The sequence below is a fragment of the Nicotiana sylvestris genome, chromosome 6 (genome assembly GCF_000393655.2).
Source record: "Nicotiana sylvestris chromosome 6, ASM39365v2, whole genome shotgun sequence".
NCBI lineage: Eukaryota > Viridiplantae > Streptophyta > Magnoliopsida > Solanales > Solanaceae > Nicotiana > Nicotiana sylvestris.
Genome location: NC_091062.1, coordinates 8,476,406 through 8,490,428, shown reverse-complemented (window position 1 = coordinate 8,490,428; position 14,023 = coordinate 8,476,406). Strand labels below are relative to the sequence as shown.

The following is a 14,023-nucleotide window of genomic DNA, read 5'->3' as shown; positions in this document are numbered from 1 at the left end:
AGGACTGTTCTAATTCTGCATATTCAAACTTCACCTAGAAATCATGCCTATAGGACTGTTCTAAATTCTGCATATTCAACTACATATAGAAACCATGCCTATAGGACCATTCTAATTCTGCATATTCAAACTTCACCTAGAAATCATGCCTATAGGACTCTTCAATTCTGCATAATCAACTGCACCTAGAAACCATGTCTATAATGTTTAAAACAAGCTTCTGCATTTAGATACCATGCCTATAAGGTTTCCGTATTTAGATACCATGTCTAAAATCAGTAATGCATAGAAATCATGCCTATAGGGATCTTCGAGCAATTCTAATTCGTTTTCATTCATAGTCGATGTTAGATATAAAATCAGTAACAATAGAGACCATCATCTGCAGAACCTGTATTCTATTCGTTTAATTCTGCATCTCTTTTGATAATCTGAGTCCATCACTTAACAAAGTTTAGCAAGCATGCTTATAGGATCCCAAATAATTCATTTCGAGTTTTTACTATCTTATCACCTTCTGAATTCAGTAGACACCATGTCTATAGGACCCCTTCCAAACACTTAGGCAAGCCTTAGAGAAATAACTATAAACTGAATCTACTTCTGTTAATTATTACAACCAGCAGGCGGGCCTGATTCGGACTTCTTATTTGAGTTATGAAATAAACCAATCTGCCTCAATGTTTAAAATCCTTCGTCTTTTGTATTTTAATCAGACCTAAACAGTACATGCAAGACATGCTATTTTATGTGTTTGTTCTGCGGAGGTATACATGAGCCTTTGTTTGTTTATATGTTTCCCAAACATGCATATGTGTTTTTGTATGTCGCTTTAGAATTTTTACCTTTGAAACTTCGAATAAGCCCAACATTCCTCCCTTTTTAGGATTAGTAGTCCTAAGTGCCTCCGGGACTGATAGGAGTGAGACGGGTAATAGCACTGCAATAAGAAATCGAGACCAATCCACGCTTTAAATACATTAACGGAGTGGGAAGGTAGATATGGATATGATGACCACGCGATAATGTCACGTGTAGCCCCTCATTGAGGCGTGATTACCAGACATTGTGTGGGGTGATCCATATTTTTAATAAACTTAGGACCCCCTTCCTTTATTCTTCATTTCTTTTCTTTCAGCATTTTGGCTCCTTATTTTTAAAAAATTAGCTTTTCTAATTACTCTTTCATACTTTGTTTACTTTCAAACCATTATGTGTTGAAATCCCCTCTTATTTGAGCCTTATCTGCCTATATGTTAATTGTACCTCAATTCACAATAATTGTCTGGCCGGGAGTCATACTAGTGGATTCTGAGGGGTGCCTAACACCTTCCCCTTAGAATAATTTCAAGCCCTTACCCTATCTCTGGTTATTCAAATCAAACTCTATTGGTGTCCTAATGCACCTTAATCATTAGGTGGCGACTCCTCAAATTCAAACCCAGTTCCCAAAAGGAACGAGTTGTCCTTCCAAATGTCATAAACCCGATTTTGCGAGAAAAAGGGGGCGCGACAGCATGGCGACTCTGCTGGGGAATCTTTTAGGCTTTTACCATTTCAGACTAGTATTGTGACTTTACACCTCTTGATGTGCAATTAATTGTTTAATTCCTTTAAGCATTCAATTTCCTTTTCAATTGCGAAACTGACTTGTCTTTTTGTTTCTTTCCTTTACGACTTTTCTTTACTACTACTTTAAATTACAAAGCTGTGGTATTTACTGCTTTCTTAAACGTGCAAATACGTGACAACATGCCTTTAGTTGTTGCATAATCATGCTCAACATCATATTCCACTCGTGCCAAACAAATACCATAGCAACGCTTATAATGAGTGGTTGAGCTCTTCCGATATTATTACCCCTTAAATCCGAAAAAAGGCATATTTGCGGTAAAACCAGTCGATTAACGGTGTAGTCGATGGTTCCGTGCCTTTCCCCTTTGCGTTGTCCGCTCAAGGGTACTAGTCTAAAACCCCATAGAAACCTTACTCTGTTCAACTGTGCATGCATCATGGTCAAACCTAGTCGAGTCAGTTATATTGTCCACATAATGACTCTTTAAGATAGCCTCGTCCAAAGACCACCGAGTTTCCCTAAAACCCAAATAGACATCATCACATTCTGTGCATTTATTTTGAGAACTAAATGCTTTTATGCCAATTATTGAGATTTAATAGTTGAGTCCGGTAGGGGGTAAGGGCCTAAGCTATTTGTCTTGCAGAAATATGAGGCACGAAGTCCTTAGATTCGGCATGGTCACCAACATCCACCCAAAATTGCTAAGCTGGTGGGAGGATCTTCACTCCAGTGATCAGACTCTTGTCTGGAAATATCTGGAAATCTACCTTCCCTCTTGGAAATCCAACCCAACAACAAGATCATAGAAGTTGTTGCTCTATTCTTGGATTGTGAGAGGTCCGTGTTTCGCTTCGGGGACATTGAAATGACACCCTTGCTAGAAGAAATAGGAGGACTGGCCGGTATACCATGGGAAACTCCGGGTTTGTTAATGCTTGAGAACTACAAGGGCAAGGGTTTCCTCAAAATGATGGGTCTAAAGAAGAATCCTGACCTGACATGTTTGAAAGAATCCTACATCCCTTTCGATTATTTGTATGAGAGGTACAGTCACAGCAAATCCTACTGTACCTATCCCAACAAATTTGCCCTCACATCATTGGGGCATATTCACAAAAGGGTTTTTGTCTTCATGTTTTGCTTCCTGGGGATGATAGCATTTCTTATGAAGAAAGCAAGGATCCATACCGGGCTGGCTATGGTAACTAAAACTCTAATGGAGGGAATTGGTGGACAACCATTCAATATTGTGCCCATGATCATTGCGGAAATATACCGAGCCTTGGAGAAGTGTCAACATGGAGCCAAACACTTCGAGGGCTACAATTTTCTACTTCAGCTCTGGCTTATGGAGCATCTCCAAAGGGGTGAATACAGACAAGAGATTCAGCAAAGGGACTGGGATGACCATATTGCTTTCCATCATCCGAAGTGAATGAATTACATGCCCAATATGTTCGCTCAGCCAGAAGATGCCAAAAGATGGGTAGAGCTATTTGATAATCTATCTAAGGACCAGGTACAATGGATGTTCGAGTAGTTTTCGACCGAGGAATTCATCGCCCGATCCATAGATGCACCTTTTATGATATTAATCGGTCTGAAAGGAATGTATCCGTATGTCTCTCTCCGGGTTATGAGGTAAGCTGGTAGGAAGCAGGTTGTACCCAGGGTCGACAAGATGAGTCATTTCCTGGCCAAATTCCAGGATGATGATAGCCTTTAGAAGTGCCAAGCTCAACATATGTGGCACTACAAGATCGTCATGGGAAGGGATACCATCGAGCCAGATAGACACCACGTCGGTTGTGCTCTCTACTATTCAGGCTGGTTGGAGGATAATCATAATTGTCTGGGCCAGCCCAGATTTGTTTCAGGTCACAGGATCATAGGTGAAAAGGCTGAGGTACAGGTCAAATACAATCAACTACGCAAGAGGATCCGAGAATGCGAAAGCGAGCACCGTGAGATATAAGAAGCCAACCAAAAGTTGATCGAGGAATGGAAAGACATAGCTATCAGTGCCAACAAGCGACTGGGATACTTGGAGCGGGGCATAATAGAGCTGGAAAGGAAATTTCTCAAGAGAATCGAGGATTGCCAGGATGCTGAAGGAAACGAGGGCGGACACCTAGCCAGAGCCTACCTATTGTTGGGACTTCACGAGTTAGGGAAGTTGTTCGACGGAGACAAAGATGTCGAGTCTGGGGAAGGTCCTTCTGGAACTAAATAGATAGGAGTTTTCTTTTGCTTTAAGAAATGTAATAAGGCCAATGGCCATTAGTGACATTTTATTTCATGTTATCTAGTGTCGATTTAGGATCCGTCTACTTTTTATCAATAAAATGAGGCATTTAGCATTCTACGTTCTCCAAATTAATTTGTCGCTAGGCCTACCTCAGGTGCAAAGAGGTTCCCAAATTAGGACACGATTTACATTCTGCACTATGTGTTTAAATATCGCAACATTTTCTTATAATCCTCACTAACTTGGTTACCTTTTTGTTTTTACTTTTTTGTTTATTATTCCCCCTCCTCAAAAGTTAGTTCGTGCAATCTGGCAACATCATCTTATCTCAAGAGATCCAGGGCCCTCCACCCACTCCTCCTCTTGTGAAGAATATGTTCCTAGAAGATAGTGATATGGATTGTTGTGTTGTTCTCGAGGAGGAGGGGGAGGAAGGCCCTTCCATACAGGCTGTAAGCAGAGGAGCACGCCTCAATAACTACACCATCAGAATGACCAGAGCCCGACGAGCCTCGGGGTAGCAAGGCTAAAACAAGCACTATTTTTATTTACTAAAAGAGTTTTTTTATTTTCTCGCATGTTTTCAATTCCTGCAATAAGATCTCCAACTTTCAAAGCAATTATGAAATTTATCAAAGTACTTTGACTTTTCTTTTGAATCAACACTTATTACTATTGTTTTCTCTCATTACATTACTTATACATCATTACTTATCTTGATGAACCAATGATTGTGGCATGCAACGAGTCAACGCAACAAATGGACATAGATTCAGAGGAAGATGACATACCAGAAGAGATTGTTAAGGAAGTTTAGAACTTTGTGAACAGGCCTACGTCCAACCTGGACGAGACTGAGATTATTAACCTGGGAGATACAAAAAATGTCAAAGAAACACGAATCAGCGTCCACTTATCGCCATCAGAAAAGAAGGAATACACAGAATTTCTAAGAGAATACAAAGACATCTTTGCTTGGTCGTATGATGACATGACTGGTCTGAGTACATCTATTGTGGCTCACAAACTGCCAACTAATCCAACATATCCACCGGTAAAGCAAAAACTCAGAAAGTTCGAGCCTGATATAAGTCTGAAAATCAAGGAAGAAGTCACTATGCAGGTCAAAGCTAAGGTTCTCAGGCTAGTAGAGTATACGACATGGTTAGCCAACTGTACCAAAGAAGGACGGGAAGGTCAGGGTCTATGTCAACTACCGAGACCTCAACTGGGCCAGTCCAAAATACGACTTCCCTTTTCCAAATATACACATCCTAATTGATGATTGCGCCAAGAACGAGTTGCAATTATTTGTAGATTGTTTTGCTGGTTATCATCAGATCTGGATGGATGAAGAAGTTGCTAAGAAAACGACATTCATTACGGTGTAGGGGATGTACTATTACAAGATAATGTCGTTTGGGTTAAAGAATGTAGGGTCCACCTACATGAGGGCCATGACCACCATTTTCCACGATATGATACACAAGGTGATAGAGGTGTACGTAGATGATGTTATCATCAAGTCCAAAAGGGCCACTGATCACATGGAATATCTGAGGAAGTTCTTTAATAGACTGCGGAGGTACAACCTGAAACTGAATCCCGCAAAGTGTGCATTTGGGGTTCCTGCCAAAAAATTACTTGGGTTCATTGTAAGTCGCCGAGGAATAGAACTGGATCCATCAAAAGTCAAAGCTATTCAAGAATTGCCACTGCCAAAGAGCAAAAAGGATGTGATGAGTTTCTTGGGGAGACTTAACTACATCAGCCGGTTCATAGCACAATCTACGGTTATTTGTGAGCCAATCTTTAAGATGTTAAAGAAGGACGCCGCTACAAAATGGACCGATGACTGCCAAAAAGCTTTCGACAGAATCAAGGAATACCTGTCAACACCACCAGTTTTGGACCCGCCTGAGCCAGGTATACCTCTATTACTCTACCTTGCAGTGTTAGATGGAGCTTTCGGTTGCGTTCTGGGGCAGCATGATGAAACGGGGAGGAAAGAGCAGGCCATTTATTACCTTAGTAAGAAGATCACCCTGTACGAGGCCCGGTATTCCCTATTCGAGTGCACCTATTGTGCTTTGACTTGGGTAGCTCAGAAGCTGCGGCACTACTTCTGTGCTTATACCACATATCTTATATCAAGGATGGACCCTTTGAAGTACGTCTTTCAGAAGCCCATGCTAACTGGAGAGCTAGCCAAGTGGCAAATCCTGTTGAGTGAATTTGACATTGTCTACTTAACTCAGAAGGCAATCAAGGGACAGGCGCTAGCAGATCACCTTTCTTAAAACCCCGTGGATAGAGAATACGAACCATTGAAAACGTATTTTCTTGACGGAGAGGTAACATTCACAGGATAAGATATTGCAGAATCCTATTACGATTGGAGAATGTTTTTCGATGGAGCAACAAATTTCAAAGGAGTTGGCATAGGAGCAGTCCTCGTATCATAGCATTATCTGGTGTCTGCCAAACTCAGGTTCCCGTGCACCAACAATATGGCCGAGTATGAAGCCTGCATCTTAGGGCTCAAGATGGCCATTGACATGAACATTCAAGAGTTGCTAGTAATTAGAGATTCAGACCAACTTATACATCAGGTCCGAGAAGAATGGGCGACGAAGAACTCCAAGATACTCCCGTATCTACATCATATAAAGGAATTGAGAAAGAGGTTCACAAAGATGGAATTCCAACATGTGCCTAGAGTCCATAATGAGTTCGCCGATGCATTGGCTACCCTATTATCCATGATACAACATCCAGATAAAAACTTCATTGATCCCATTCCAGTAAAGATCCATGATCAGCCAGCTTATTGTTCCCATGTTGAAGAAGAAGCAGATGGAAAGCCTTGGTTTCATGATATCAACAAATAGTTGGCAAGAGGCGAGTACCCATAACTTGCAAATCCTACTTAGAAACGCACACTTTGGAGGTTGTCCAACAATTTCTTTCACAGCGGAGGAATCCTATATAAGAGGACTCCTGATTTGGGATTACTAAGGTGTGTCGACGCAAGGGAAGCATCCAGGCTACTAGAGGAAATTCACGCTGGGACCTGGGATCCACATATGAATGACTTTGTCTTAGAAAAGAAGAGACTCAGAGCTGGTTACTTTTGGATGACTATGGAAATGGACTGCATCCAGTATGTCCAGAAATGCCACCACTGCCAGATACTTGCAGACATGATAAAGTACCCCCAAATGAGCTTAATGCAACGAGCTCACCATGGCCTTTTGCCACCTGGGGAATGGATGTTATTGGACCAATCGAGCCTGCTACTTCCAACGGGCATAGGTTTATCGTAGTAGCAATCGAATATTTCACCAAATGGGTCGAAGCAGCATCCTACAAAGCAGTAACTAAGAAAGTCATGGCAGACTTTGTCCGCGACCACATCGTTTGTCGATTCGGGATTCCAGAATCAATCATTACCGATAATGGCTTCAACCTCAATAGTGACTTGATGAAATCTATGTGTGAAACTTTCAAAATCAGACACAAGAATTCTACAGCCTACAGACTCAAATGAATGGAGTAGTAGAAACCGCTAATAAGAATATCAAGAAGATATTGAGGAAAATGATAGAGAAGCACAAACAGTGGCACGAGAAGCTATCATTTGCTTTACTGGGATATCGCACCACTGTCCGCACATCATTTGGGGCAATCCCCTATATGCTGGTTTACAATACAGAAGTCGTCATTCCCACCGAAGTAGAAATTCCTTCCTTAAGGATCATACAGGAAGCCGAGTTCGACGATGCAGAATGGGTGAAAAGTCGTTTTGAACAATTAGCCCTTATAGACAGAAAAAGAATGAATGCGGTTTGCCATGTTCAATTCTATCAGAGAAGAATGTCCAGAGCCTTCAATAAAAGAGTCAAGCCGAGACAATTCACACCGGGGCAGCTGGTTTTAGAGAAAATTTTCCCGCATCAAGATGAAGCCAAAGGGAAATTCTCTCCCAACTGGCAGCGTCCGTACATGGTTCGCCGGGTTCTAACAGGAGGAGCCCTCATACTTGCAGAAATGGACCGAGAAAGTTTGGCCACAACAAATTAATTCAGATGCAGTCAAACGCTACTATGTGTAATTTTCATGCTTTCCTTATATGATGTAAATTGAACTACGCCTGACCTGATTCCCGTTTAAGAGGGGATAGGTAGGAAGCCATATGGGTTCGGTCACAATTCAAAAAAAATTCTCATTTTCCCCGCAATTGGAAACGGGGGCAGAATTTTAAGGAGGACCCTCAAAGTTTCGAAGTTGATTTCAGCCAGTTATCGCTAGCAACAATCGGAAGCATCAACCTAGTAATTGGGGCAGAATTTTGAGGAGGACCCTCAAAATTCCATAGCAATAAGGGTTGCAATGTCTTGAACCATGTCGCAGTCGTCGGTTCATCTAAAGAAAACTATTCTTAATTATGTATTTATGTTATTTTTTTACTAAATCATGCATATTTATATCTGAAATCTCTTTGTTTAGCAATTCTACCCCAAAGATACGTACAGTATCACCAGATCAACATCGAGCAGGTCAAGAAAAACCAGCGGGGATACGAACTAACCTCCCCTTTACAAAACTCACGATTTTTCTTTAGATGTAGGAACATGGACTCCGAAATCATCGAACATACTATACGCTCACGAGATAGACATTGTTCAAGAATACAACTCTCAGAACTATCGCACTTACCAACATTTGCTATCCACGCACGCCGGTGATATTTTGTGTGTCACAATGTCCCCAGCAGTCACAATATCGCAACCTGCTATAAGCTAAGAAAGCTCTATTATCATTTGCCCTTTTATCTCTTGTATAAGGCTACAATTCTTCCTTCCGAGACTAAACGCTGTCTCCATCTGCAATTTTGCATTGCATAAGGCTACCATTCTGCCTTACGAGACTAAACGCTGTCTCCATCTGCATTTTTTGCAATGCATAAGGCTACCATTCTGCCTTCCGAGACTAAACGTTGTCTCCATCTGCATTTTTGCATTGCATAAGGCTATCATTCTGCCTTCCGAGACTAAACAATGTCTCTATCTGGATTTTTGCATTGCATAAGGCTACCATTCTGCCTTTCGAGACTAAACGTAGTCTTCATCTGCATTCTTTGCTTTGCATAAGGCTACCATTCTGCCTTCCGAGACTAAATGTTGTCTCCATCCGCATTTGCATGGCTGAAAGATCGCCACTTTACCTACATTTGCATGGCTGAAAGATCGCCACCTTATTTACATTTGCATGGCTGAAAGATCGCCACCTTATTTATATTTGCATGGCTGAAATATCGCCACTTTATCTACATCTGCATGGCTGAAAGATCGCCACCTTATCTACATTCGCATGGCTGAAAGATCGCCACCTTATTTACATTTGCATGGCTGAAAGATCGCCACCTATTGCATGTCATGGGCTGAAAGATCGCCAAATACTGCATCTCATGGGCTGAAAGATCGCCAAATCATCTGAGGCGTCATTGATCGAAGGCACCATTTTCATAGCCCGAGAACGTCATGTCATGGCCTGAAGACCCCTTTTAATCTTCTATGCATCATTATTCAAAGGCATCATTGTTCTGAGGCATCTTCCTCATAGCCCAAGAGCATCATTTCATGGCCTGCGAATCCTTTATTATACGCTTCATGACCCAGGACATCATGGTCTAAGGATGCCATTCTAACCGTCCGAAGACAATCCTCATGGTCCGACGGGAAATTGCATCATGTTTAAATTTATGCATAATATATGCTTGTATTGCTTATTTGCAGGATAACCGGAGAGAAACGGCCATCCCGGTAGGATCGATCCCGCTCCAGTTACCGCAGCCCTATCAGACTTTAACCATTCACCCCGTCCTAAATATCGCGTCCGTTTTTGAAAGCCTCCATTGGCATACTCCGCCGACGGATCCTGAACTACATATGGCCTGATTCCTGTCAAACCAGGGATATGTAGGTAGCTTAGAAGCCAAAGCATGGCCTAAGCTACCTTGAACCATTTCGTTTGGTCAAAATTGGCCATCATATCCTTACCCGTCAACTCTTTCATCCTTCCTGGGTAAAGAGGTGCAGTTGTTGATACCCAATTTTTTCCTATATATTTTTTATATTAATAATACTTTCAAAATATCATGTATATGCATATATAAGTATGTCCCAATGTTTTATTGTTTTTTCCTTTAATTTTAAAGTTTTTAAAATCAATTTATTGCCCTATTTTATCAAGAAAAACCCAATAATTATTTCCAAAATTATAATTTCTATAATTCATTTATTGGATTCTCATATTTATAATAAAATGTATCTAACATATGTTTCGCATATTTTTACAAATTTATTTACTATTTTTAAAGCTAAATTGCATATAATTACAATATTAGCCTCTTTTAAGATTTAATTGTATTTATATTTATAAAACTAACTCTAGTATTTTTAATTTGATAATTATGTACTATTAATCATTTTAGTAACTTTAATTTATTTCCAGAATATTTTTTATAACATAAATAAGGGAGAAGTGGCTATTTAAAATATAGCCCAATTGTGTTTCAATTGTGGCCTGATTTGAACCCCAATTTTAAACCCAATTACCCGGCCCAAATCCCAGTCATACTCGACCCATGACCCAATTAAAACAACCCACCCGAATCCCCTACCTACCCATTTAATCTAGGCCGTTGATCAAAATGATCAACGACCACTGTTAACCCTTTCCTAAATTAATTCCAACTACCCCCAAACCCTAACCATTTTCACCTGCAGCCGCCTTTGAATTCCCCCCTTTCCAAATTGTCTTTCAAACCCTAGCCACCGCCCTCAACTACCACCTGAAAATCTCACAAATCCATGGTTTCCAAAGCCATTGAAGGCCTGTATCCACCTCCCTTGGCTTCTATGTGTTCGAGTACAATAGTTTCAAGGCCAGACCTTGAAGAAGATTGGCCTAGATCTTGGTCGATATCAGTTTTTATGGATGTCTCCGATCATCTTTGTCCTTGCTCCGGCCAGCCATGACTATTCAAGCATGACTCTTGACATCTCCTACTTAGATCAATAAGTTTCCGAGCCTTTCTCACCATCTGGGGTTCTTCTGAAACCCTGGCCTTCGAGGTTCTTCCGATTCTTTTAGATCTGTGTTTACTCTAAACTTCTAAACATTTTTCTCAAGGTTTCTTTCAGAACTTTACCTTCAAGAACTCTTATCTTTTCCAATTTGGGTTTCTGTTATGTTATTTCAAAGCTTTTCTGATTTTTTAACGTGTTCTACTGTGTTTCCTTATGTCACTCTTCTACTTGAGTTGGCATGTTAAGGGCCTTAAACTTTTGGGATTTCTGAATCTATTTTGTTAGTATTTATCTGATTTACTCGTTTTTCATCTCTAGAACTTGATTGATAGTGAAAACCCTAAAATTTTGGGTTCGGTTGAGTTCTAAGGCCATTTGCTATGTGATTTACTTGGTCGTCATGCTCTGAATTCGATTGATTTCAAAACCCTAACTTCTTTGGACTTATTCGAGCTTCTGAAGCTGCTTCATATGTTGCTCGACTAGATTCGAAATCTTTTTGTTTCAGCCTCTGTTTCTTTATTTGATTTTGACTTCCTGCTCTCATTGAAACTAGACTACATTTTTCAGAAAACTCTTTTTATTTGACCTTATGCATGCTTCTGATACTCTCTCTTTTCTCTATTACTGAGTTGGTGAAATTGACCTATGTGACTGTCATGTTTCAATAGTTCACTATCTACTGACTTTGTGATTGTTATTTCATGATGCTTCTCTTTGTCATAAGTTCAGCCTCACATGCCTAATGTTTATGCACTCTTTTATATGCCGAATTTCCCTCTAAAATGACATGCAATTGTGGACTGATTTCAAACTACTCTTTGTGTAACTCTGATTGCACTTGTGTGTTAAGTAATTGATTATTTCCTTGTTTCACTGATTTCCATATTTCTTGGATTGATTTGAAAAACTTCCCATTTAATTTTCGATTCTCCCTTCTCAACTTGGTTTATTCAAGGGAACCCATGTTACTCTCCTTAAATCAGTGATTTTGAAATCCATGACTCCTTGATTTGCTATGTATTGATTTTCGATTGTCTCCACATTCTGCAACTTTACTTTGTTTTCTTACCTTAATTTGGTTAATCAAGTATTTCAAAGATTCTTCCCTTAATTAAACCTCTATGCACTTACCCCTAATTGGCTATTCTGCATATGATTCTCTACTTGATTTCTTTCCTTAAATGATTTTTGCCCATTACCGTTTGATTTTAACTCCTTAATTAAAGGAAGTCCTTAATACTCATTTGATTAGTACATAGTTTCATAATTATTGTTGAACTATGACTCTTGCCTTATTTTCTACCTGTTTTCAAACTATAAATACCATGCTCTTTCATTAACACAAACACACGCGAACACTCTTATTTCTGAACTCGCTTACACTCAAAAGTATTCTCTCTCACTTCACTACTTGTACTATGGACTGTTCTCAAAGTCCTGCTACCTGCCTTTACTATATTTTGTTTCTCTGAACTGGTATGTTCTTATTAAGATTTAGCATCAACAACAATATGTTTACTTAATACTTTTGCATTCTTGTCTTCCTACTGCTTGTATCTAATTTAGTACCCTATTCTAGCATGCTGTAATTTCTTTCTTCCTATTCTGAACCTATGTATGATGTATCCTAAACCCCTACCCCAATGTGTTTGATACTGATGGTTTATTTGAGGCATGACAGTAGTAAGTATTGTTGTCTATGACTCAAACTCGATTCCCTTGGGGTCATAATCTCTAGGTTACTATTATATGTTGTTTATTCTGGTTGATTTTGTAAGCAAAACAGCACTCCCTATTGTTGTGCATGCCCAGAATTAGCTAATGCCTAAGTACATAGGCTCTTTCCAATTCCCAATCCCTGAACCCCTTTTGTATAAAGTTATCAATTCTATAACTATTTCTCTCATTTCTTTTTTTATTGTCGCTTTATAGTGCTCTTTGCGAGTTTGCACTAACAATACTCTCTCTTTTTTCAGTTTCTCTACTTACCATTGCCTTATGGTTTCCGTGTCGGTTTTCACTAACAAGACTCTCTCATTTTGATTGCATCAGATCCAAATTGCTGCGTTCTTTAATTCTTGAACATTCTCACCGATCTATCGGAAGCACTTGAATAGGATTTTGGGGTACAAAGAATTTGGATTTAACTTACAACATTGGAAACATTCAGGCGGGATCATCGCCGAACCATTATAACAACTGCCCTAGTTTCACTTTTGGGGGAATTTGGATTATTTGTTTTGGTGTGACTGAACCCCAGAGAGAGGCTACCTACGTATCCTTTCGGAATCAAATCGAACATAGTTCAAGGAACTTTATTTTTTGAATTTGATTAATTTTTTTTACAAACGTCTTAAGGTTCAAAAGAGGGTAATCAAAGAAGGGTAAATGGCTCAAAGGGTTAGCAAAGGATTGGAGTATTTGGGGTAGCGATAATGAAAGCCTTTTTCATCCCAATCGGATAATATTGGTACCGCAAAAGGGTTAAACATAATATATTTTGATCGCGTCTGCATTTACAGCTGTTTCAGGGTCATTTCCTTCAATGTCTACCAGGTACAACGCCCTTTTCGGCAACAGTTTTCTTATAATGTATCGGCCCTTCCAGCTATGAGCGAACTTTTCTTTTGCTTCCTTGTGATGAGGGAGAATACGTCTCAAAATGAGTTTCCCCATTTCAAAGATCCTAGGCCGCACTTTCTTGTTATAGGCTCGGTCCATTATTTGTTGATACAACTGCTCGTGGCAAACTATGGCAATCCGCTTTTCATCAATCAAGATTAACTGTTCTAGATGGGTCTTGACCCACTCACTATCCTCAATTTCAGCCTCAACGATGATTTAGAGCGATGGAATTTCAACCTCCATAGGTATTACGACTTCAGTAGCATAAACCAATAGATAGGGTGTTGCTCCGACTGATGTGCGCACAGTTGTGTGATATCCCAATAATGCAAATGATAACTTTTTGTGCCATTATCTTGAACTTTGAATCATCTTTCTAAGAATGTTCTTGATGTTCTTGTTTGCTTCTTCAACAACACCATTAGCTTTGGGTCGATAAGGGGTAGAATTCTGATGTGTGATCTTAAACTGCTC

General features: G+C 39.9%; 1 protein-coding gene across 1 annotated transcript; it reads left to right on the top strand.

Moving 5' to 3' along the window:
• Positions 1-7,427: 7,427 nt before the first annotated feature.
• Positions 7,428-7,910, top strand: LOC138870239 (uncharacterized). The gene has a single exon (XM_070148032.1). It carries the CDS (start codon positions 7,428-7,430, stop codon positions 7,908-7,910), a length of 483 nt encoding a protein of 160 aa, XP_070004133.1.
• The last annotated feature ends 6,113 nt before the right edge of the window (positions 7,911-14,023 follow it).